Consider the following 26,130-nt stretch of genomic DNA (forward strand, 5'->3'; position numbering starts at 1 on the left):
TTCATTGTGCATATTGTTCATCATCCTATGGAAGCTTGTTTCCATCACAGAATAAAACATAAAAAAGATATTGTGACTTTTATTTCATAATTCAGATGTTTTTCCAGAGTTTAAATCTCTTGATTCAGACTTTTTTCTCGCAAAACATAATTGCAAAATAAAAATTCAGAAATGTGAGATAAAAACACATAATCGTGAGTAAGAACCCTTACATTTCACTGCTGGTTATACTCTGTATAATTGTGTATGTGACGAATAAAAAATCTTGAATCTTGAATCTCTTGATGATATAAACATAATTGCAAGATAACTCAGAATTGAGATATAAACACATAATTGCGAGATATAAACATAATTGTGATATAAACTAATAATTGCGAGACGTTAACTCAGAATTGAGATATAAATTCAAAATTGCGAGATATAAGCATTGCAACATAAACTTAGAATTGTGAGAAATAAACTCAGAATTGAGATGTAAACTCAAAATTACGAGATATAAACATAATTGCGATATAAAATTAGAATTGTGAGAAATAAACTCAGAATTGAAATATAAACTCAAAATTGCAAGATATAAACTCAGAATTGTGATATAAACTCAAAATTGCGAGATATAAGCATTGCAATATAAACTTAGAGTTGTGAGAAATAAACTCAGAATTGCGATATAAACTCAAAATTGCAAGATATAAACTCAGAATTGTGATATAAACTCAAAATTGCGAGATATAAACATAATTGCGATATAAACTTAGAATTGTGAGAAATAAACTCAGAATTGCGATATAAACTCAAAATTGCAAGATATAAACTCAGAATTGTGATATAAACTCAAAATTGCGAGATATAAACATAATTGCGATATAAACTTAGAATTGTGAGAAATAAACTCAGAATTGAGATGTAAACTCAAAATTACGAGATATAAACATAATTGCGATATAAAATTAGAATTGTGAGAAATAAACTCAGAATTGAAATATAAACTCAAAATTGCAAGATATAAACTCAGAATTGTGATATAAACTCAAAATTGCGAGATATAAGCATTGCAATATAAACTTAGAGTTGTGAGAAATAAACTCAGAATTGTGATATAAACTCAAAATTGCGAGATATAAGCATTGCAATATAAACTTAGAGTTGTGAGAAAAAAACTCAGAATTGTGATATAAACTCAAAATTGCGAGATATAAACATAATTGCGATATAAACTTAGAATTGTGAGAAATAAACTCAGAATTGCGATATAAACTCAAAATTGCAAGATATAAACTCAGAATTGTGATATAAACTCAAAATTGTGATATAAACTCAAAATTGCGAGATATAAACATAATTGCGATATAAACTTAGAATTGTGAGAAATAAACTCAGAATTGAGATGTAAACTCAAAATTGCAAGAAAAAAACTCAGAATTGTGATGTAAACTCAAAAGTGCGAGATATAAACATAATTGCGATATAAACTTAGAATTGTGAGAAATAAACTCAGAATTGTGATTATAAACTCAAAATTGCGAGATATAAACATAATTGCGATATAAACTTAGAATTGTGAGAAATAAACTGAGAATTGCGAGAGATAAACTCAAAATTGCGAGATATAAACATAATTGTGATATAAACTTAGAATTGTGAGAAATAAACTCAGAATTGAAATATAAACTCAAAATTGCGAGATATAAACTCAGAATTGAAATATAAACTCAAAATTGCGAGATATAAACATAATTGCGATATAAACTTAGAATTGTGAGAAATAAACTCAGAATTGTGATTATAAACTCAGAATTGCGAGATATAAACATAATTGCGATATAAACTTAGAATTGCGAGATATAAACATAATTGCGATATAAACTTAGAATTGCGAGAGATAAACTCAGAATTGCGAGATATAAACATAATTGCGATATAAACTTAGAATTGCGAGAGATAAACTCAAAATTCTGAGATATAAACAATTGCGATATAAACTAAGAATTGTGAGAGATAAACTCAGAATTGAAATATAAACTCAAAATTGCAAGATATAAACTCAGAATTGTGATGTAAACTCAAAATTGGGAGATATAGCTAAACATAATTGCGATATAAACTAAGAATTGCGAGAGATACACTCAGAATTGAAATATAAACTCAAAATTGCAAGATATAAACTCAGAATTGTGATGTAAACTCAGAATTGCGAGATATAAACAATTGCGATATAAAATTAGAATTGTGAGAAATAAACTCAGAATTGAGATATAAACTCAAAATTGCGAGATATAAACATTCCGATATAAACTTATAATTGTGAGAAATAAACTCAGAATTGTGATGTAAACTCAAAATTGCGAGATATAAACAATTGCGATATAAAATTAGAATTGTGAGAAATAAACTCAGAATTGTGATGTAAACTCAAAATTGCGAGATATAAACATAATTGTGATATTAACTAAGAATTGCGAGATATAAACTCAGAATTGAGATATAAACTCAAAATTTGCGAGATATAAACATTGCGATATAAACTTAGAATTGTGAGAAATAAACTCAGAATTGTGATGTAAACTCAAAATTGCGAGATATAAACAATTGCGATATAAAATTAGAATTGTGAGAAATAAACTCAGAATTGTGATGTAAACTCAAAATTGCGAGATATAAACAATTGCGATATAAAATTAGAATTGTGAGAAATAAACTCAGAATTGTGATATAAACTCAAAATTGCGAGATATAAACATTGCGATATAAACTTAGAATTGTGAGAAATAAACTCAGAATTGAGATATAAACTCAAAATTGCGAGATATAAACATTGCGATATAAACTTAGAATTGTGAGAAATAAACTCAGAATTGAAATATAAACTCAAAATTGCAAGATATAAACTGAGAATTGTGATTATAAACTCAAAATTGCGAGATATAAACTCAGAATTGAGATATAAACTCAAAATTGAGATATAAACTTAGAATTGTGAGAAATAAACTCATAACTGAGATGATTTCAGAGAAAAAGTCAGAATTATGAGAGAAAAAGTCAAAATTGCAAGATATAAAGATATAAACTTTATTTTTCAAAGTCTTTTTTTTCTCGAATGCAAATGCAGAATTGTGAAAAAAGAGTCGCAATTATCTTATTGATATTTTCAATTTTGTAGTGGAAGTGTGCTTTAATAATACCATCCAATCTGTTCCAGAAAAAAAAAATCAAGATGTTTTATTCGCAAATATCTAAAATTACAACGGCAAAATTGCTTGAGAAACACCATTTCATGTTGACTGCAAAGAAGCATCTGTACTGAAGTTAAATCTGGTCCTTAGCAGTCAAACAGAAGCTAAGACACAATGCAAATGCAATATATATTGATTATTGTGCTATTTTGAATCGCATTCAAACATCTGAAGATCTCCTTCCCCTCATGTAACCTGACGCTGAATGTTTAATTCCTAGATTTTTGGTGAGAACTGGTTGATATTTCCAAATCCTCTGTTGTGCCGAGCCTTAAAGCTCCCGAAGGAACCTGATTCGGACTTCCACTGTCCCACCACAATGACGCCACTGCCGTGGTGCAGTCAGTCCCAAACAGCTCTGATTCTCCATTCAGATGGGCATTTTCTTCCCGTCCGGCCGCCAGAGCTCACAGTCACAGAAGTGTCCATCTCTCTAGGGTCCCTAGAGGTTGTTCTTCTCTGTGCTCTCCGCTTCTGTGCTGCGCGGGAAGTAGACGGTGGTCTTGTGCTCTTCATAGCGGTCGATGTGCTTTAGATGAACCACCATGTGCAGCGCGTAGGCCAGCACCAGCAGCAGGATCAGAGACGTGATCAGACCCATCAGGATGGCAGGAGTGAAGAAGGTTGCGCAGTCGCTGGCCACCGCAAACTTACTGGACTGAACATTAAATGCCTGGATCTGTGAGGAAAAACACAAGAAACCACAGAGGGTAAGATGCTGAATCTTTAAAAACTTTTTTCCATCTATCTATCTATCTATCTATCTATCTATCTATCTATCTATCTATCTATCTATCTATCTATCTATCTATCTATCTATCTATCTATCTATCTATCTATCTCATTAACACCAAGCATTTCTGCAGACCCTGTTGATCTTCTCCTGGAGTCATTTAACTGAAAAGTTAAGAATGTTATTGATGATATTGCTCCGATAAAGGTCAGCAAGAAGACTGGCAGACAAAAATCACTTTGGAGAAAATCAACAGCAGTTCAGAGCATGAAAAGACAATGCAGAAAAGCTGAGTGGATGTGGCGGAAGAAGAAACTCGAAATTCACTATAGCATCTATAAAGACTGCCTTCATGCTTTCAATGTGGAACTAGCCACAGCTAGATAGACTTTCTTTTCAAACCTTATAAACAGTAACTTAAACAATACTCGCACTCTTTTTGCGACTGTTGAGAGACTGACAAACCCCCCAAGTCAGATTCCCAGTGAAATGCTCTCCGACAGCAAATGCAATGAGTTTGCTTCCTTCTTTTCTGAGAAGATCAATAATATCAGAAAGGAGATTGGCACATCCTCAAGTTATGCAGAGGTCACACAGATTCGACCGCAATTTCAAAACGAAGTGACTATGTGTGCTTTTAAAAAAATTGATAACAAAATTTTGGAAGAAATAGTACAGCACCTTAAATCTTCAACCTGCTATCTTGACACACTTCCCACATCCTTTTTCAAAAATGTGCTTAACTGTTTAGAAGCTGATCTCTTAGAAGTGGTGAACGCCTCACTTCTTTCTGGGACTTTTCCAAACTCCCTTAAAACTGCAGTTGTTCAGCCCCTTCTGAAAAAGCGCAATCTTGATAACACCATGTTGAGCAATTATAGACCCATATCAAATCTTCCTTTCATAGGTAAGATTATTGAAAAGGTAGTTTTTAATCAGCTGAACAACTACTTAAACTCAAATGGATACCTGGACAATTTTCAATCTGGTTTCCGAGCGCATCACAGCTCTGTTACGGTAGGTGGTTGTAGAAACGGCACTCACGACAGAGAATAACAAAAAGGTACATTTATTAAGCATCAACCACTATAAACCAATATTAACTTAAGATCCGACCAACTAAACAAGGAGAACTGAGGACTTTTAAAGGGTGAGGTACAAATGAGGAAACAAGATGATTAATCAGACACAGGTGATGGGGATAATTAATTAACAGAACTAGGTCAGAAACTAAAACAGGAAGAACCAAATAAGGAAGAAACAGAACAAAACCAAAACTGACATATTACAGTATCTCCCCCCCCCGGAAGGTGCGTCCCGCACCGTAACAGTAACATCGGGGAGGGGGGGCAGGCGTCCTGGAGGCTGGAGCAGGACCAGGATAGGACAGGGAAGCCTCCAGGACGGATCAGGAGCCTTGGGAGACCATGGCAGAACTGGAGACTCGGGAGTCCATGGTGGATCCGGAGCCTTGGGAGGCCATGGCAGGACTGGAGATTCGGGAGGCCATGGCGGATCTGGAGACTCGGGAGTCCATGGTGGATCGGGGTCCTTGGGCGGCCTTGGGCGGCCTTTGGCCTGGCCACACAAACTGAGGCTATATGGCCCCCCCCCAAAATTTCTTTGGGAACGTTCCCCTCTGGCGGCCATACTGGAGGAGCAGCAGGTTCATGGGAACGCTCAGGAGGAACGGGCACATGAGGGCGCTCTGGAGGAGCGGGCGCTGGAGGGCGCTCTGGAGGAGCGGGCGCTGGAGGGCGCTCTGGAGGAGCAAACTCTTGGGGGCGCACGGGAGGCGCGGAGCTGGACAGAACCAGCGAAGACACGCGGACACTTGAGGGCGCTCTTGCAGTGCGGACACTTGAGGGCGCTCTTGCAGCGCGGACACTTGAGGGCGCACGGGAGGCGCGAAGCTGGATAGAACCAGCGGAGACGAAGGAGAGCTGGACGGGACCAGCGGAGACGTAGGAGGGCGCTCTTGCAGCGCGGAGCTGGACAGAACCAGCGGAGACGAAGGAGAGCTGGGCGGGACCAGCGGAGACGAAGGAGGGCTGGACGGGACCAGCGGAGACGAAGGAGGGCTGGACGGGACCAGCGGGAACTCAGGTGGGCTGGACGGGACCAGCGGGAACTCAGGTGGGCTGGACGGGACCAGCGGGAACTCAGGTGGGCTGGACGGAACCAGCGGGAACTCAGGTGGGCTGGACGGAACCAGCGGGAACTCAGGTGGGCTGGACGGAACCAGCGGGAACTCAGGTGGGCTGGACGGAACCAGCGGGAACTCAGGTGGGCTGGACGGGACCCTCTTGCGAGGTGCAGGGATAGGAGGACACAGACGAGGAGCAGGCACTGGATGGCACTGGCGAGGAGCAGTCACTGGCGTGAGCATGGGAGCCGAGAATTCCGGGGGAAGAGCCTCATCCAGTAGCCCCCTGTCCTGAATCGGAGGACTCCTCAGAGGCGTGGGCGGCGGAACCCTTTTCATCGCCCTTTTCGGCGGCATCCTCCTCGCCGCGGGCGGAACATTTGTCGCCGAGTACGGCGGGATCCTCTTCGCCCCAGGCAGAATCCTCTTCACCGTGGGCGGAACTGGACTGAGCGCATCTCCAGTGACATAGATGGTAATGGGACGGTTGGAACTGGGCAGGCGGCTCGGACCGTTGGAACGGTATGTGGAGGTCCTTGGCGGAAGGTAAGCTGGCATGACGTGACGTGGTTCCGCGGAGACTGGGCAGCGAGACTGGAAACTCTTCACTTCTTCCACTTCGAAGATAGAGCCATTCAATACTAAAATAAGATTAATTAATTCAACCAGGGAAAAATCGGAATGAGGAAGCTCGCATCTGATAGTCTCGCTGTCCAGCCCCAGCAGAAAGCATGCACCCAAAGAAGCGTCAGGCCAGCTCAGCTGGTGAACAAGCTCAATGAAATCTTCCACATACCGCTCCAACTTCCAACCAGCCTGCCGCAAACCCCACAGCTTGCTCTCCACCGTAAACATCTCTGTAATCCTGTCCTTTGTTGTGGCGGTCGGATCTTCTGTTACGGTAGGTGGTTGTAGAAACGGCGCTCACGACAGAGAATAACAAAAAGGTACATTTATTAAGCATCAACCACTATAAACCAATATTAACTTAAGATCCGACCAACTAAACAAGGAGAACTGAGGACTTTTAAAGGGTGAGGTACAAATGAGGAAACAAGATGATTAATCAGACACAGGTGATGGGGATAATTAATTAACAGAACTAGGTCAGAAACTAAAACAGGAAGAACCAAATAAGGAAGAAACAGAACAAAACCAAAACTGACATATTACAAGCACAGAGACAGCACTAATTAAGATAATAAATGATATTCGCTTCAATTCTGATTCTGGCAAAATATCAGTGCTGGTACTACTAGATCTTAGTGCTGCGTTTGACACTGTCGATCATAACATACTTCTAGAGAGACTGGAAAACTGGGTCGGGCTTTCTGGGATGGCACTCAAATGGTTTGGGTCATACTTAGAAGGGAGAGGTTATTATCAGAATCAGAATCAGAATCAGAATGAGCTTTATTGGCCAAGTATGTTTACACATACAAGGAATTTGTTGTAGTGACAGAAGCTCCACAGTGCAACAGAAGGACAGTAACAGGACAGGACACAGGTAATGAAACAAAATAACAGGAAATAGCCAATGACCAATGTACAAGCAGCAAAAAAAAAAAAAGAAATACACAATATATAATATATAATATAGGCGACTATGTATGTACAGGTCAAGTATGTGCAAATTAGAAATGAGAAAATAAAATAAGTGAGTGTGGTGAATGGATAATGTATTAGTTGTGTGTTTTACGTTTATTTATTGAGTGTTCATGAGATGTATTGACTGAGGGAAGAAACTGTTCCTGTGTCTGGTCGTTCTGGTGCTCAGAGCTCTGTAGCGTCGACCAGATGGTAAAAGTTCAAAGAGGTTGTGTGCTGGATGTGAGGGGTCCAGAGTGATTTTACCAGCCTTTTTGCTCACTCTGGATAAGTACAGTTCTTGGAGAGTGGGGAGGGTTGTACCAATGATTCGCTCAGCAGTCCGGACTACCCTCCGTAGTCTTCTGAGGTCAGATTTGGTAGCTGAGCTGAACCAGACAGTTATTGAGGTGCAGAGGATGGATTCAATGATGGCAGAGTAGAACTGTTTCAGTAAGTCCTGTGGCAGGTTGAACTTCCTCAGCTGGCGAAGAAAGTACAACCTCTGCTGGGCCTTCCTGACAATGGAGTCAATGTGAATATCCCACTTCAGGTCCTGAGAGATGGTGGTGCCCAGGAATCTGAATGACTCCACTGCAGTCACGGTGCTGTTCATGATGGTGAGAGGGGGGAGAGCAGGGGGGTTTCTCCTGAAGTCCACGATCATCTCCACAGTTTTGAGCGTGTTAAGCTCCAGGTTGTTGAGACTGCACCAGACAGCCAGCTCCTTAACCTCCTGTCTGTAAGCAGACTCGTCACCGTCCTGGATGAGGCCGATCAGTGTGGTGTCGTCTGCGAACTTCAGGAGCTTGACAGAGGGGTCTTTAGATGTGCAGTCGTTGGTGTAGAGGGAGAAGAGCAGTGGGGAGAGTACGCAGCCCTGAGGAGCTCCAGTGCTGATGGTTCGAGTGCTGGATGTGAATTTGCCAAGCTTTACTAACTGCTGTCTGTCTGTCAGGAAGCTGTTGATCCACTGGCAGACGGAGGTGGGGACGGAGAGCTGAGTTAGTTTATTTTGAAGGGTTTCCGGGATAATGGTGTTAAAAGCAGAGCTGAAGTCCACAAACAGGATCCTCACATAAGTCCCTGGTCTGTCCAGATGCTGCAGGGTGAAGTGTAGTCCCATGTTGACTGCATCATCCACAGACCTGTTTGCTCTGTAGGCAAACTGCAGGGGGTCCAGTAAGGGTCCAGTGATGTCCTTCAGATGAGCCAGCACCAGTCTTTCGAATGATTTCATGGCTACAGACGTTAGTGCCACAGGTCTGTAGTCATTAAGTCCAGTAATTTTGTGTTTCTTTGGGACGGGGATGATGGTGGAGCGTTTGAAGCATGAGGGGACTTCACACAGCTCCAGTGATCTATTGAAGATCTGTGTGAAGATGGGGGCCAGCTGCTCAGCACAGATTTTTAGGCAGGCTGGTGACACACCATCTGGACCAGGTGCTTTCCTTCTTTTGTTTTTCCTGAAGACCTGGCACACATCGTCTTCGCTGATTTGAATTGTAGGTGTGGGGGAGAGAGGGGTTGCTGGAGGTGTGAATGGTTGTGTGGAGGGGTGTTCTGGGCGGGTGTGGGGTGATCGTTCAAAACGACAAAAGAACTCGTTTAAGTCGTCTGCCAGGTGTTGATTCTCCAGAGTGCTGGGGGGTGGTGTTTTGTAGCTGGTGATGTCCTTTAATCCTAGCCACACTGAAGCCGGATCGCTGGAAGAGAATTTGTTCCTGAGCTTGTCAGAATAATTCCTCTTTGCCACTCTGATCTCCTTTTCCAGTGTGTATTTGGCCTGTTTGTACAAGACTTTATCCCCCTTTCTGTGAGCATCTTCTTTGGCCTGACGGACCTGTCTGAGTTTGGCAGTGAACCATGGTTTGTCATTGTTGTAGAATAGATGAGTCCTGGTAGGAATGCACATGTCCTCACAGAAACTGATATAAGATGTTACAGTCTCTGTGAGCTCGTCCAGGTCATTTGCCGCAGCTTCAAAAACAGTCCAATCAGTCAGGTCGAAACAGGCTTGTAAATCCCGCTCTGTTTCGTTAGTCCATCTTTTAACAGATCTTAATACAGGCTTCGCAGACTTAAGTTTCTGCCTGTAGGATGGAATAAGATGAACCAAACAGTGATCAGAGAGTCCTAAAGCTGCTCGTGGAACCGAGTGATATGCGTCCTTTATTGTTGTGTAACAGTGATCCAATATATTACTGTCTCTGGTGCGACATGTAACATGCTGTCTGTATTTTGGCAGTTCACGGGAGAGATTTGCTTTATTAAAGTCCCCGAGAATGATTAAAACAGAGTCCGGGTGTTGTTGTTCACTCTCTGTGATCAGATCAGCGAGTTTCTGTAGAGCTGTGCTCACGTGCGCTTGCGGTGGAATGTAAACACTCACGAGAATGAACGAGCAGAACTCCCGCGGCGAATAGAACGGCTTGCAGTTAATGAAGAGCGTTTCTAGATCTGAACAGCACATCTTCTTTAACAAAGTTACATCTGTACACCACCTCTCATTGATGTAAAAGCATGTCCCGCCGCCGCGCGATTTCCCCGTTGATTCTGTGTCCCGATCTGCTCTTATCAGCTGGTAATTAGGCAGATGGATCGCGCTGTCCGGTATGTCGCCATTCAACCAGGTTTCCGTGAAACATAGAGCAGCAGAGTTAGAAAAGTCCTTGTTTGTCCGGGAGAGCAGAAGGAGTTCGTCCGTTTTGTTGGGTAGAGAGCGGAGATTCGCCAGATGGATGCTAGGTAACGCCGTTCTAAATCCGCGCTGACGAAGTTTCACGAGCGCGCCGGCTCGCTTTCCACGTCTGCGCCTCCTGTAGCGTTTGACCAGAGCTATGGCTCCGCCAACTACAATGTCCAGCAAAACGTCCGAAAAATCAAAAACCGGTAGAAGATTTTGTGGTGTGTTCTGCCGAATGTTCAGCAGATCATCCCTGGTAAAGCTGATCTTATTTGAAAAACAAAAAACAGGAAAAACAAACAAAAACAATACAAACACGGAGGAGCAACGCACAATAGCTGCCATCAGCGGCGCCATTTTGTAGCAATTTTGTCTAAAAATCAAGTCAGAAATCTTGGGGTGATTCTGGAGACATTATGTGAGCATAGGAGAGCATAAGTCTAAGTGGACGGCCATGACATGTGGAGTCCCACAAGGCTCAATTCTTGCACCGCTCTTGTTTAGCCTCTATATGCTCCCACTAAGTCAGCTAACGAGGAAGAACCAAATTGCCTATCACAGCTATGCTGATGATACCCAGATTTACCTAGCCTTATCTCCAAATGACTACAGCCCCATTGACTCCCTCTGCCAATGCATTGATGAAATTAACAGTTGGATGTGCCAGAACTTTCTTCAGTTAAACAAGGAGAAAACTGAAGTCGTTGCATCTGGAAACAAAGATGAAGTTCTCAAGGTGAATGCATACCTTGACTCTAGGGGTCAAACAACTAAAAATCAAGTCAGAAATCTTGGGGTGATTCTGGAGACAGACCTTAGTTTCAGTAGTCATGTCAAAGCAATAACTAAATCAGCATACTATCATCTCAAAAATATTGCAAGAATTAGATGTTTTGTTTCCAGTCAAGATTTGGAGAAACTTGTTCATGCCTTTATCACCAGCAGGGTGGATTACTGTAATGGTCTCCTCACCGGCCTTCCCAACGAAGACCATTAGACAGCTGCAGCTCATCCAGAACACTGCTGCCAGGATTCTGACTAGAACCAGAAAATCTGAGCATATCACACCAGTCCTCAGGTCCTTACACTGGCTTCCAGTTACATTTAGGATTGATTTTAAAGTACTTTTACTTGTTTATAAGTCACTCAATGGCCCAGGACCTAAATATATTGCTGATATGCTCACTGAATATAAACCAAACAGACCACTCAGATCATTAGGATCGAGTCAGTTAGAAATACCAAGGGTTCACACAAAACAAGAGGAGTCTGCTTTTAGCTATTATGCAGCCCGCAGTTGGAACCAGCTTCCAGAAGAGATCAGATGTGCTAAAACATTAACCACATTTAAATCCAGACTCAAAACTCATCTGTTTAGCTGTGCATTTGTTGAATGAGCACTGTACTATATGTCCGAACTGACTGCAATGAATTTTATGTATAATCATTTTCTTTAAATTTATTTTTAAATCAATTTCTATATAATTTTAAAATTCCTTGTTTTTATTATTTTTATTTCCATGTTTTTATTGATTTTTAATGTCTATTTCACTTTCTTTTATGTAAAGCACTTTGAATTACCACTGTGTATGAAATGTGCTATATAAATAAACTTGCCTTGCCTATCTATCTATCTATCTATCTATCTATCTATCTATCTATCTATCTATCTATCTATCTATCTATCTATCTATCTATCTATCTATCTGTCTATCTGTCTGTCTGTCTGTCTGTCTGTCTGTCTGTCTGTCTATCTATCTATCTATCTATCTATCTATCTATCTATCTATTTTTTATTCATTAGTTGTTCTGTCTGTCTATCTGTCAGTCTGTTTTTCTACATGACAAAGTATTTTTTGACTACTTCTCTATCATGTAGAAACAGTCAGTGATGTTCCAGGCAAAGCAGAATATGATCCATAGTTTTCTATATTCCAAATTAAAAAGCATTTCATTTCACCCAAACTCCTCATGTTCTTCCACACACTCTGGACCGTGAGCTTTTTAAAAAAGATGCTGCTCTCACACCAAACCACAAGCTTGTGTAACCACATTACACCCACCAGAGGCTAAAAATACAGTGCAAGATGCTACAACTCCAGTATGAGGCGCTTATCAGCGGAGGATGGAGGAAAAGAGTTGCCTGCCAACCTGGAAGTCGGTGAAGGTTATGTGCCAGTTTGCGGCGTGGTCGGTGTTGGCGCTGGGCACCAGCAGCGTGTCGTACTTCTGCAGGCTGCTGACGTGCTGGCAGTGATAGGAGTTGGTGGAGGGCGCGTACACATCTGTAGCATTGAATGTGGCCTCGTACGTCCAGTTGTAATGGATGTAAACGTTATCGAGAGTGAACCAGTTCTGTCCCGCCGACTCGTAGAACGTGTTTGACATCTGTAGCCTGTGGAAATAAACATGTCTTTATCTCTCTGCAAAGCATTTTAAAAATCATTTCTGTTCTTCGATGAGAAGTGAAAACTGATTGTTTTACTAACTAGCACACACACACACAAAAAATGTTAAACTCAACATTCTGATTGAATGAACTACTGTACATGATACTGTACATGAACTAATATTGACACATCTGTGATGACAAGTAAACTTGTGAAATTTGATACACATGGTAACCATTAACATTATATAAAACATATAAAAAGAAGAGGTTTGAATACATTTTCTTATTATACATTTATTTATTATTTTTATATTTTAGAAAATGCAGTCAAAAAATAATTAAAAATGACATGAATTAAAGTAAATAAAATTCTAAAAAATGTATTTATATGAAATTAATGAATAAGGAATAACCTGATAGAGAGGCCTCTTAGATCTTCCGCATCGCCAAAACGTAGATTGAGTCTGGTGAATAACAAAATATGTCAAAATATTATTAAATATCTATCAAGTCAAATCTGTCAAATTTTCCGTCTCAATTTTACACCAGGCTGAGGTAGTTTTTAGCTGGGTCCGGGTTTGATCATATACGTATGCAATATTTCCAGATAATATTTCACTCCAAAAACAAAAATACATTGTGACATTAAGCAGAACAAAATATAATATATTATATTATAATCATATAATAGTGTTTTTTACATTTTATTTCTGGGTGAAATGCAATCTGGACCTATTTTTGTGAGATACACTGGTGAAACATCTACATTTGCGTTTGCAGCACCGGTGTGCAGCTGAACTCACATGGCTTTGTCTTTGCTGCAGAAGGAGCCTTTGGTGTCCACCGGTGCGTCTGGGCTGAAGGTTCTCTCTGTGAGATCCACTAAACTGTGATTCCTGTACCTGATGGCCAGTTTGCGGGCTCTGAAGAGGATGCAGGTCTTTCCATTGTAAGAAACACTCAGAGGAGAATACGGCAACATTCCTGGAGACTGAAGCAACTTTCTGTGCGGAGGAGTGTGAAGCTGCCATCCGTACAGCTGAAACAAGAGCATAATATCACAATGTACTCTATCATTCTCAAGTTTGAGTTCGGTATGATGGTCTAATTAAGTATGGAACTTAATAAAATGATGTGCACAAATTATTGTGGCAACACACATCTTGGTTTAGGGTTTGTAATTTTTTTTACTAATGTTTTTGAAAGAAACCTCCTCTGCTCACCAAGGCTGCATTTTTCTGATTAAAAATACAGGAAGAAGTATAAAATTGTGAAATATTATTACAATTTAAAATAACAGTTTTCTATGTGAATATATGTTAAAATGTAATTTATTCCTGAAATTAAAAGTTGATTTTTTTCAGCATCATTACTCCAGTCAATGTCACACGATCCTTCAGAAATCATTCTAATATACTGATTTGATCAAGAAACATTTCTGATTATTATCAATGTTGAAAAGAGTTGTACTGTTTAATGTTTTTGTGGAAATCGTGATACATTTAGTTTTTCATGATTCTTTGATAAAAAATAAAGTTCAAAACTTTTAGCATTTATTTGAAGTAAAAATCTTTTTTAACATTATAAATGTCTTTAATGTCACTTTTGATCAATTTAATGCATTCTTGCTGAATAAAAGTATAAATTTCTTTCAACAATAGTGTACGTAAGGCTAGTTTCAATTCATACCTATGGGGTAAGTTGTCACAATATAACCTGCTATTAAAGAGCATAAGCTTTTAAGTTAAATCTTAACCTATAATAAACCACAAAACAGTTGATTGAACTGCAAATATGTAAACTGTAACATATTTTAAACCATTATGTAAACCACATGTTTTGGCCAACAGACAGTATATTGTAATTAAATGTAATTAAAAAACTATTTGCAGGAATAAAAGTCTGAGTGCTCCCATGTGGGCATGTATAAAAAATGCTCTTGTATCTGCATGTGACAACTAGCCCCCAACTATGCTTTGAATACTCACAAAAAACAGTTTACAGAAATCATATTTGCAAAGGGAATTAGAGACTTTTGGGACATAGTTGCATATCCTAAATCAGAGTGAAATTCCTGATTAAAAATGTAGCATGTCTGTAATCTGTTTTTCCAAAGACAAAAGCAGTCTGTGAAGGATTAAATTCATCTGCTTTGGACATTTGGAGGGAAATCTGCACCCCAGTGGCAGCACAAGGTCACATTGGCTCGGCTGGCAGACGGGCTTGTCTCACCTGCAGCGCTCGTCTGAGACGCACTTCAGCCGCAAACACCGAGCCGCCAGCGTCCTCCACATCTGCACAACAACACCGACATCTGGTCAACTCACACTCATTTAATTATTAGAAAATGTTTACATTTATATCTGATTTATTCAAACAAATATGCAAAAATAAGCATGTTTCTAAAGAACTGTGTGCACTGCCATTTGAGAGTTTGGGATCAGTATGATTTTTTATGTTTTTTAAAGAAGTCTCTTTTGCTCATCAAGGCTGCATTTATTTGATCCAAAATACTGAAAAAACAGTAATATTGAGGAACAGTGAAAGGAAAGCTTCTGGAAACAAACGCTCCTCAAAAGATCCTGATGATCAGATTTGAGACGCACTGATTTTTCTAGAAAATGATTGATGGAGAATCAAGTAAAGCCGAGCTGCTTCAGTCCAGTAAGTGTTTGTCTGGAAATATTACTGATGATATTCTGACTTGATCAAAATCAGTAAAGATTTCAGAGCACAAAGACATGTGAAGGACCAGCTGAAGCCGGATGTTTGTATAATTACACTAAAAGAGCTTTTACTGGATTAGAAAAAGTCTAAACCATCAATCAGACGACAGAAGGCATGGAGTAGATTGTGTAGATTGAGATTTTAGCATGTTGATCATTTAGAAATGTGCATATCAAATATGATTCATTAGGATTTGCAAAGAAATCAAAGTTATTATCAAAATAACTTACTTTGTTGGATACTGATGTCTTGGGATGGTGCATCATCTGAGCTGTAAATACGAGAATGTAATGAGTTCATTAATAACCGTCATAAACAACTGAAATCATTTTTATAGTTGGATGCAATCATTCAGTTTGAGCTGCAGATCGGATCTTTGCACGTTATGAATATGAATGAGAGACAGGAGGCTTTGATGCTGTGAGTCACTGCTGGAACGTCACCGTCCGTGAAGTGAGACAAACTCGCTTTCGTGACACTTTGCTTTGTTCCCGCAGGATATTTCTATTGCTCAGGAGAAATAAATATACACACAAACGAGTCAATTAACATGCAGCAAGAGATATAAAATCACTATGGAGAGCAGCTCGGATTATAAAACGAGAAATGCTCAAATTCATATTGAAATCATATTGAGGAATGTTTCACCCAAAAATGAAAATTTGCTGAAAATGTCCTCCCTCTCAAGCTGTCCAAGATGTAGATGAGTTTGTTTCATTATGAAAACAGATTTGGAGAAATGTAGCATTGCATCACTTGCTCAGCAACGGATGCTCTGCAGTGAATGGGTGCCGTCAGAATGAGAGTCCAAACAGCTGATAAAAACATCACAATAATCCACAAGTAATCCACACCGCTCCAGTCCATCAGTTGACATCTTGAGAAGACAAAAGCTGCGTGTTTGTATTAATTAAAACAATTATTGAGACGTTTTTAACTTCAAACTGTTGCTGTTGGCCAAAATACGAGTCCATAATATTGCTTTCCCTGATAAAAAATATCTAGTCTAGTCATCTAGTCTGAATCAGGAGAGAAGTATGCTCAAGTCAAGTACCGTTTACATGCCAAAACAGCTCTAAACAAATATATGGGTGGATTTTGATGTGAGAGACAACAGAGATGGAGTTTTTCTCTGAAGGAAGCATTATTATGGATTATGGATTTAGCCAGAAGAGACAGTTTAAAGTTAAAAACATCTTAATGTTGGATTTGTTTCTTACAAACACAGCTTTTCACTCCATAAGATGTTAATTGGAGTGGTGTGGATTATTGTGATGTTTTTATCAGCTGTTTGGACTCTCATTCTGACGGCACCCATTCACTGCAGAGCATCCATTGCTGAGCAAGTGATGCAATGCTACATTTCTCCAAATCTGATGAAGAAACAAACTCATCTACATCTTGGATGGCCTGAGGGTGAGGACATTTTCAACAAATTTTCATTTTTGGGTGAAATGTTTCTTTAAGGTCTCTTCAGAATAACAGGTGAGATTCCCTGGGTCTTTTTCTCAGGAGAATCATCTTAGAAGCAGGAAATGTCTCAATTTTCACTTTTTGTATGTTATTGCTGTCTAGGAGAAATGATTTAAACCTGATGTGTGATCTTCTGCTGCATGTTCGTGTGATTTCTTTAACAGTAAAACGGATTACTGAAAGATGAACAGTTTAACCATTTAATCTCTGAGTAATGCTGCTGAAATGGGCTTAACCTGGTTCTCAGACCTGATTATGGGTCGGTCTGACCGGCGCTGGCACATAATGTCGGTCAGGGATCAAAGAAAGACGTAAGGATGTCTTCGGTTAGCGAGGATGAAAGAGAAGAGATTCTGACTCGCATATATAAATATATAACACAAATAAACAAATGTTTTCTTTAGCGTGAGCCATATAAACGAGACCTGTTTGGATCGATTAACTGTGCACATGGAGAATTAATAGTGTTTAGAGTCAAGCATCAGTCACTATACTAGCACTTCAGCGTGTAACTCGTCCTGCTTTAACACCTCAGCAACTGCAGCAACCACTCACAGTTTCCTCAGATAATGCAGAAATGCATTTCTTTTTAAAAGAAATTGTTATTGTGAACTAATACTAAATGTATTCAAATCATTAACTGAAATAAAGGTGAAATAAAATTAAATATAAATCTTTAATGAAAAACTAACATTAAAACTGAAATAAGTTTAAGTAACACAATTATAAAAACTGAAATAAAAAAATAAAGATAGTAATAGACATGAAAAACCACATAAAATTGATAAATTTCAGCTCATTCAAAATTTTAATAAAAACTATACAATAGCACATAAATAAAACTAAAATAACACTGATTCATAATGATTATATATATATATATATATATATATATATTACTGTTATATCATTGTTATTTAAGTATCGATGAAATACTATTATAGTTTTATTAATATTGAATACATTTTTTTTTTTTAATTCCTTTTCAGTTTTATTTAGTTACATTTTTATTTTTTTGTTTTTTTCATAGTGTCACGCCCAGTTGTTTGTGCGTTAGAGGGCGTTCTTGTGTTTTGTGTTTCTGCCTGTTCTGTTCATGGACTCAATTTCCCATCATGCTGTGTTTCATTTAGTGTCTACCTGGTTCAGCTGTGTTCCATTTCCTGTTTGGTCCTGTGTTTGTGTATATTAAGCCCTGGATTGCTATTGTCTTGGTGAGTTGCTGATAAGTGTTACAGCCTGTATTTCTTGTGATCCGTTCTCGGTTCTGTCATGTATTTTGGACCTATAACTCTGTGGATTATCATTAAAGCACCTTAAACTGCATTTGGACCCACTGCCTGTTTGCTACTTGTGCTCAATCGTAACAGAACAACTCACCAACAGCAAGGGATCCAGCAGTTTTCATCATGCGCCCACATCAAGGTACTTGTAGCGACCCTTTAAAGAAACTTTGTTCCATTTATCAAAGGGGGCGTAATATTGAGACTTATGTGGAGGAGTTTCTTTTGTATTGCCACCTTGTACCTGGTGACGATTCATTGCTGAGGGACTGTTTTTGGAGTGGGCTTGACCTGGATATCAGCCTCCACTTGCCTGATGAGGATCCAGGTTGGTCCCTGGCGCAATATATTGACTTTGTTTTATTGTTTTGTGGATCTGAGTTCACTGTCGGGGAAGTGGAAGAGGAAGTCTCCCCTAAACATTTTTGGCCAGGGGGCAGTAGGCCGTGGGCTCCAGTGGCCACGGAGTTCGGCCGACCAGGATTGCCACCATGCCACACACTGATTGCAAGTCCAGTGTTCGTCACCACTCCCATGCCACAGGGAGAGCCAATTCCCAAGATGGCTGCCATGCTCTGTTCAGAGTCGGCACTCAAGATGGCCGCAATGTCACAACCAGAACCACTACCTAAGATAGCTGCCAGGAGCTACTCTTCACCTGCTACCTCATCAGCCAGAGTTGCCACTTCACCTGTCTGGTTTGCCACGCCAGAGCCTCCAGCCGTTATGAAAGCCACACCAAGGTCTTCAGCCACCCTGGACGACACTCCAGAGATTCCAGTTGTCATGGCCGTCAAACCAGAGTTCCCTGTCGTCAGCAGTGTTGTATTTGGAGACAATGAGGCTTTCTTTGGGCGTTTGAGGCTGGGATCCAGTTTGGCGGACCCACCACTGAGGTCAGTGAGAGCAGCTGGCATCCCAAGGCCTTCAGCAGTGGAGATTATAGAGGTGGTTACTCTATCCGCAGTGCTTCCAGTCATGGCAGTAGCTATGTTGTGTGTCTGGGCAGTACACTGTACTCTTAATCCTGAGCCAAGTCCAGTCCGAGAATCCATTCCAGAACCAAGTCCAGTTAAAGTCTCTGGTCTTAACCCAAGTCGAGTCCAAGAATCCGCTTCTGAGCCAAGTTCAGTCCGAGAGTCCATTCCAGAACCAAGTCCAGTTAAAGTCTCTGGTCCTGAGCCGAGTCCAGTTCAAGAATCCGTTCCTGAGCCAAGTCCAGTCCGAGAATCCATTCCAGAACCAAGTCCAGTTAAAGTCTCTGGTCCTGAGCCGAGTCCAGGTCAAGAATCCGTTCCTGAGCCAAGTCCAGTCCGAGACTCCGTTTCAGAACCAAGCCCGGTCGCTGACCCAAAACCAGACCCAGTTTCACTCTGGCCACCGATCCAGCCGGATCCACCTAAGCCACCATGTGCTCCTCCAGCCCCGCCCAGACCGCCATCTGTCTCATCTGCGCCACTTTCTGGTCAAGCAGCTCCATCAGCTCTACCTATGGCCTCAATCTGGTCTTTGCCCTCTGCTTCCCTGACTCCACTGTGCCCACCACCTTCAGTCCAATCAGCTCCACCTCTGGCTTTACTCTGGTCTCTACCCTCTGCTCTACTGACTCCACCATGGCCACCGCCTTTAATTCTCTCAGCTTCATCTCTGGTAATGATCTGGTCTCGACCCTCTGTTCAATGGACTCATCCGTGGCCTTCACCTTCTGTACCGCCTCTGCCTCTTGTGCCTCTCCATGGTCCTGGCCCTCCTTCCCTCCCCCTGTGTCCGTCTCTGTACCACCGCCTTCCTGGACTTTGATAGTGTAGGGCGTCTGGAATCCGCCCTTAGAGGGGGGGCTATGTCACGCCCAGTTGTTTGTGCGTTAGAGGGCGTTCTTGTGTTTTGTGTTTCTGCCTGTTCTGTTCATGGACTCAATTTCCCATCATGCTGTGTTTCATTTAGTGTCTACCTGGTTCAGCTGTGTTCCATTTCCTGTTTGGTCCTGTGTTTGTGTATATTAAGCCCTGGATTGCTATTGTCTTGGTGAGTTGCTGATAAGTGTTACAGCCTGTATTTCTTGTGATCCGTTCTCGGTTCTGTCATGTATTTTGGACCTATAACTCTGTGGATTATCATTAAAGCACCTTAAACTGCATTTGGACCCACTGCCTGTTTGCTACTTGTGCTCAATCGTAACACATAGCTACCGTTTTTTTATGTCTATATAGCTTTTATTAATTTTAAGTTTTTATTATTTTAGTACATTAAGTTTAACTAAATTTAAATGAAAAATGTTGCTTTGGCACCTAAATGAAATGTTTGTTATGGTTTTAGATTTAATTCATTTTTGTTTTGTATATATCATATAATGTTTAAATATATTAAACTGCAAATATTGTGTATTTAATTTCTCGCTATGTAAATGCATTTATGGCAACACATTTTTAAATTGCTTTAAGTAAAACTAAAACCATAAAAAAGCATTCTGGTTACTTGAAATAAAATAATTTTTAACTGAAATAAATATAATGCACTTTTAAATATAAAACACTTATTATTTCAGCTAGTTGTCAACATTTCTCATTTTTAATTGAGTTTAAACTGATGTACTAAAATAACTAAAACTAAAATGAACAAAAACTACATATAATATTATAGGATCTCAATAATACTAAAATAAGGCTGTTTTTTTTGGCAAGCAAACATGTCAGTGTTATCATCAGCATCCCACAAATGCCGTCAACACACTTGCATTTAAGGAATATTTCTTTAATACAACTTTAACCACTGCTTTTCAATACCAAAAGCATGTATTTGTTATTGTTGTGCATCGTCACACCAATCTAAGATCATTTATCACCTCAGTGCAGCAGATGGAGTGACCTGTGAGTGCGGATCTGCCCTTGCCCACGCGGGAGGTGTTGTTGTTTACCTGCCCTGTAAACAACAGCAGACCTGTGACGCTTCTTCCGATTTTCTCATAAGCTGCATCAGTAATTCACTCTCTCAGACGGCTGCGTCAAATGAACAGAAGCCCACGAGGCAGATGTGAGAGGGTTTGTGTTCTGTTATTGCTGCATAACTGCATTTAGCAAAACAGAGTTTGCATCAACCGAACTTGACCTGCACGGCACCATCCAAAACAACAACCTGAGCAAATAAAGCACAGCCAGATAGAGAAGGAAAGCCTGAAGGGAACACAAATCCCTCCTCCTGTCTGCTTCGGCAGTGGTTTATCCGTTCAGCGCTGCACCTGAACATGTGGGCCAGTGAAGGGCCAGTCGGCACATTTATATAATCAATGAAATCTGCTGACTGCTTCAAAACGCATGTAGCATATTTCATTCGGGACGCTCAGATTAGAGTGTCTTTAAAGTTCTGACGGCATCTAGATGCTTCACTAAATCAAATCTGTTAATACACAGCTAAAGCCCAGACTGGCCTACATGTAGTAAAACTCCATCTGAGCAACTGGAGAAACCCTACACACTTTCAGCTCCTAGAAGCAATGTGCTGCCAATTAGATGTGTTTTTAATACGAGCTGCAGTGTGAAGTAGACTGCGGAGGAACTCGACATATGTGGCCCAAAAAATGCCTACGTTTTCAATAGTTCAAATAAAGCAATTATTGGCGTATGTTTTACAAGAAAATGTAAGTTTTTCTTACAAACTGAGAAAAGTTCTCAGTTTTTCTTCAAAATTTTTTTTTTTTTTTTTTTTTTGCTGTTTATTTGTAAATTTATCTAGCAATGTCTGTTTCTACACCATTTTTTGTGTATATTTTAGGGGGAGCACATTTGTATTTTTTGCTGATTTGGTTTATTTACTTATTCTTTCAGTATTTTATTCCATGCATAAGCGCGTCAAGAACTTAAATAGATACCCAGGTTTTCTATAAAATAAAATAAAATAAAATAAAATAAAGAAATGCAAATAACAGCAAAACAATTTTGTTGGTTTATTTTCTGTGTTTATTTACTTATTCTTTCAGCATTTTTACAACATGTGTCAAATTAAATAAATAAATAAATAATAAAATATGTGAAATAATAAAATCAAAAATATTAGGCACCATCTGGTGGATAAAGAAAAAATGCCAATCTGACATCTTGTTGAAACACCTGAATTTAAAATTGCATGCTCAAAAAAGTTTTTAAATGATTGATTGTAAATTTAAATAATATATATTATAAAAATGTTTCTACATTTCCTTTTTTACACACTCAGCTACTTTTACTGCATTTATTGTGAGCATAATGAGCATGTTGTGTGCACTGTATTTTTATGGCACCAGGTCTATTATAAATTCTGATGATCTGCAGCTGTCTTCGAAAGAATGAAAGAATAAAATGCTAATAAAATCTACCTGTTTCTCTATAAAACAAGTCAAAATCAACAAACTCATTCACACAAAAAGTTATTCATTCATTAGTGCATCAAAAGATCAATTATTAATGATAAACAGGCATTAGACTCATTTATATAATAAATAAATGATTCATAATGCGATCCTGCAGCCCAAGAATAAATGGTACATGAATCACAATTACATTTTGTCATTCATATTATCATCTCAGCATGAATCTCAAACAGATGCTCCACATTCCTGACATTCCTTCAGTGATGCTGATCATTCCTGCTCTCATCTTATCCAACACACATCTCTGCCTCCAGTTTTAGTAGCAAATATGGATTTGCCTGTAAACTGATGCCGATGGATTTTCTCTTGTGTTTCACTGCAAGAGCCCTTCAGTTGAGTCTCAATGCAGACATGAAGGGTGGACAAAGGAGGCGAGCACTAGTTGTCTCTGCCACACCAGTTCATCATCGTTTAATAAACACAATATATAGTCTATATATAGTCTTTGTTTCTCCCGGTTTCACCATTTGAATAAACGGGATGCCTAAATGACCACATCTCTGGTTTAATTCACAATAATCTACTCACCTTCCTTCCACAAAGGCAGACAGCTGCTCGTAAGACGAGGATATCTGCAGGAAAACAAAAGAAAATAACGCAAGAGACATTGGGCGCCACGTTGATGCCATGTATCCATCCAGATGAGGCTGTCAGAAATGATGCTGAACGCTGCTGCTTCATAATCTGCCTTGATAAAGAGCGCAACCTCAGCGATGATTGACAGGCGCGGCGGCCAATCAGCGTCCAGCGGGCGGGTTAATCCTGCGACGCGGCCACGCCCATTATATATATATATATTATATATATATATAATTATTATTATTATTATTATTTATTTCACATTCATAGACAGATAGTTACAAATAATAATATATTTCAGTATTAAACCCAAAGGAAAATTGTATTTATTTATTTACTTATTAACTTACTTACTTAAGCTACTTACTTACAATTCATAGATACACATTAATAACACTTATAATATATTTCAGTACTAAACCCAAAGGGAAAAGGTATTTATTTATTTACAAATCATAGATAGATACATATTACCAATTAAAATATATTTCAGCATTAAATCCAAAGGGTATGTATGTATTTATTTCACATTCATAGACAGATAGTTGAAAAATGTATTTATTTATTTTAAATGTATGTATTGCCATTATACACAAATTCAATTTCCATTAGAAAAAATCTAGCACTAGTAAACAATATTAAAAGACAGGCAATACCATAGTTTTTTTGACACTTACATTAAGGTTATTCAGATCATTGCATTCTTTAAAATACTATGTAGTACAATATTTCTGCATGAATATTGTAATAATAAATGAATATGCTTTTTTTTCAATCGCAATCAAGTAAAGATTTTAATACAATATTGATTGATACTTAGTTGATGGTGAAATAAATCAGATTAAATATATTAAAGTGGTATTTCTGCCATACAAATAGTGATATGAAAAGAAAAAGGCAGAAATTAAAATCCTTTCTTAATCTCTGATATTCAATCAAATTAGCATTACTGATTTATGAACAGGCGCTCGTTCTGGCGACACCGCGGGGTCCTTCCAGGAGTCATTTGTGCGGAGCGTCACGTGATCGGTCTTTCCTTTCCGGACTCAGAACACGCGATCATGGGTACGTGTGAGGTGACAATAAAACTGCACAAAACGCGTTGATACTCGGTCTAACTACACAATTATCTTGATTTACATGTTGTTAAAAGTTTAATGTGTCAGTTTCGACAAAGTGTAGCTCGCTATGAAGTGGTTTTTGTCACTGTTTTATGTTTAATAACGAAGGCATCGTGGAGCGGCCATGAGCTACACACAGTGCATTAAACACTGACATGATCTTTATTTAGACTCCGACTCCCTGCGTTTCGACTTGTTCTACAGGTTTTTTTTTATTGTTAATCAGACTTGCGTGTTGTGTATTATAATTTAGCTGCCTTAAAATTGTGTCAGCATGTTGGGTTTTGTAGGTTTGATGTAGACGGCTAATGCTAGTTTGAAACTAGTGAACCCTCTACTAGAACAATTATGTGATTTTTGATTTAAAATTGTTAATCAGAACCAGCAAGGCCTGTAATTATGGTTTATATTTTGATGATGGCTGTCAAGAGCATCAAGATGGTCCCCATCTTCTGTAGTTTTAATATGGACTTGTTTTCATAGTCAATTCTATTCCGTTTGATAGTAAATATAAATAAAGTTACACTCTCAGCTCTGAAGTGTTTCCTTGTAATTGCAAAGTGTTAGGTGTTTCAAATGTAAACCGGTCCAAATGTGTGGGATGCTGGGTGTTTTAACTATTTGGGGGGGGGGGGGGGGGGGGGGGGGGGTCAGTGATCTTTTTTTCTTATGCCTTTCTCTTTTTCCTCCTTCAGGCAAGTGTCGTGGACTGCGTACTGCTAGAAAACTGCGGAACCACCGCCGGGTACAGAAATGGCACGATAAACAGTACAAGAAGGCCCATTTGGGTACCGCTCTGAAGGCCAACCCCTTCGGTGGAGCTTCTCACGCCAAAGGCATTGTGCTTGAGAAAGTGTAAGAGGCCGCGTCTGTCAAGACGGTGTTGAATAGATGGGTTAACTAAGGAATGAATGACTGACTTCCTGTTTGTCATATTGACAGTGGTGTTGAAGCCAAGCAGCCCAACTCTGCCATCAGGAAGTGTGTCAGGGTCCAACTGATCAAGAACGGCAAGAAGATCACAGCTTTCGTCCCCAACGACGGCTGCTTGAACTTCATTGAGGTAAACTGGATTCACGCGGGTGAAACTTTACTCATTATTTGCTGTGTTTGAGTTTGAGGATATCTGTCTGCAGAGCTCTCAGTGTGTGGTTTCTCTCTGTGTTCCAGGAAAACGATGAGGTTCTGGTGGCAGGATTCGGTCGTAAGGGACACGCCGTGGGTGATATTCCCGGTGTTCGTTTCAAGGTGGTGAAGGTGGCCAACGTTTCTCTTCTGGCTCTGTACAAAGGCAAGAAGGAGAGACCCAGATCATAAACTGTTCTTGTTGAAATCACAATAAAAGGAATTTTTCTGTTCCATAAACTGTCCCTTGTGTTTCTTGACAATGTTTTAAACTTTAGATGTTAATCTAAAGTGCTGTTAAACGTGTTTTCATACTGGATAAGGCTTGAGTAGTGTTTGTGTTCACGACAGTAAGCATTTATTAACTTTATTTGAAGTGTTTATTGCCGTTTCTGAAGAGCTTTAGTAGTTTGTGATGTTGAAGAGATGGTCTGAAGTCATTAATATATACATTTAGTTTACAGGTGTGTTTGTTGGTTAAGTTATTATAGTTCAGTTATCTTACATGGGTATATTATACATGTGCATATGAAGTATTTTCATTGTTTACAGGTCTACGTTTTGGTCTTAAGGTGTTGCATTTATAATTTTATATAGCCTACAGTGTTCCATAGTATTATTATACAGTAGTGTCATCTTGATT

The 26,130-nt window shown here is 39.4% G+C and overlaps 2 protein-coding genes across 2 annotated transcripts; one reads left to right on the forward strand and one right to left on the reverse strand.

The window, feature by feature from the left end:
* Positions 1-1,947: 1,947 nt before the first annotated feature.
* atp6ap1la (ATPase H+ transporting accessory protein 1 like a) lies at positions 1,948-23,330 on the reverse strand. Its single transcript, XM_079396921.1, has 7 exons — positions 23,191-23,330; positions 15,735-15,775; positions 15,010-15,071; positions 13,581-13,816; positions 13,191-13,241; positions 12,537-12,780; positions 1,948-3,912 (listed from the first exon to the last, which is right to left on the reverse strand). The coding sequence occupies exons 1-7, from the start codon at positions 23,289-23,291 to the stop codon at positions 3,676-3,678; spliced, it is 972 nt and encodes a 323-aa protein (XP_079253047.1). The 5' UTR covers positions 23,292-23,330; the 3' UTR covers positions 1,948-3,675.
* A 948-nt stretch (positions 23,331-24,278) lies between these two features.
* LOC306856833 (small ribosomal subunit protein uS12) lies at positions 24,279-25,727 on the forward strand. Its single transcript, XM_079396320.1, has 4 exons — positions 24,279-24,306; positions 25,058-25,217; positions 25,305-25,425; positions 25,533-25,727. Exons 1-4 carry the CDS (start codon positions 24,303-24,305, stop codon positions 25,677-25,679), a joined length of 432 nt encoding a protein of 143 aa, XP_079252446.1. The 5' UTR covers positions 24,279-24,302; the 3' UTR covers positions 25,680-25,727.
* Positions 25,728-26,130: the final 403 nt, after the last annotated feature.

The sequence above is a fragment of the Barbus barbus genome (genome assembly GCF_936440315.1).
Source record: "Barbus barbus genome assembly, chromosome: 37".
NCBI lineage: Eukaryota > Metazoa > Chordata > Actinopteri > Cypriniformes > Cyprinidae > Barbus > Barbus barbus.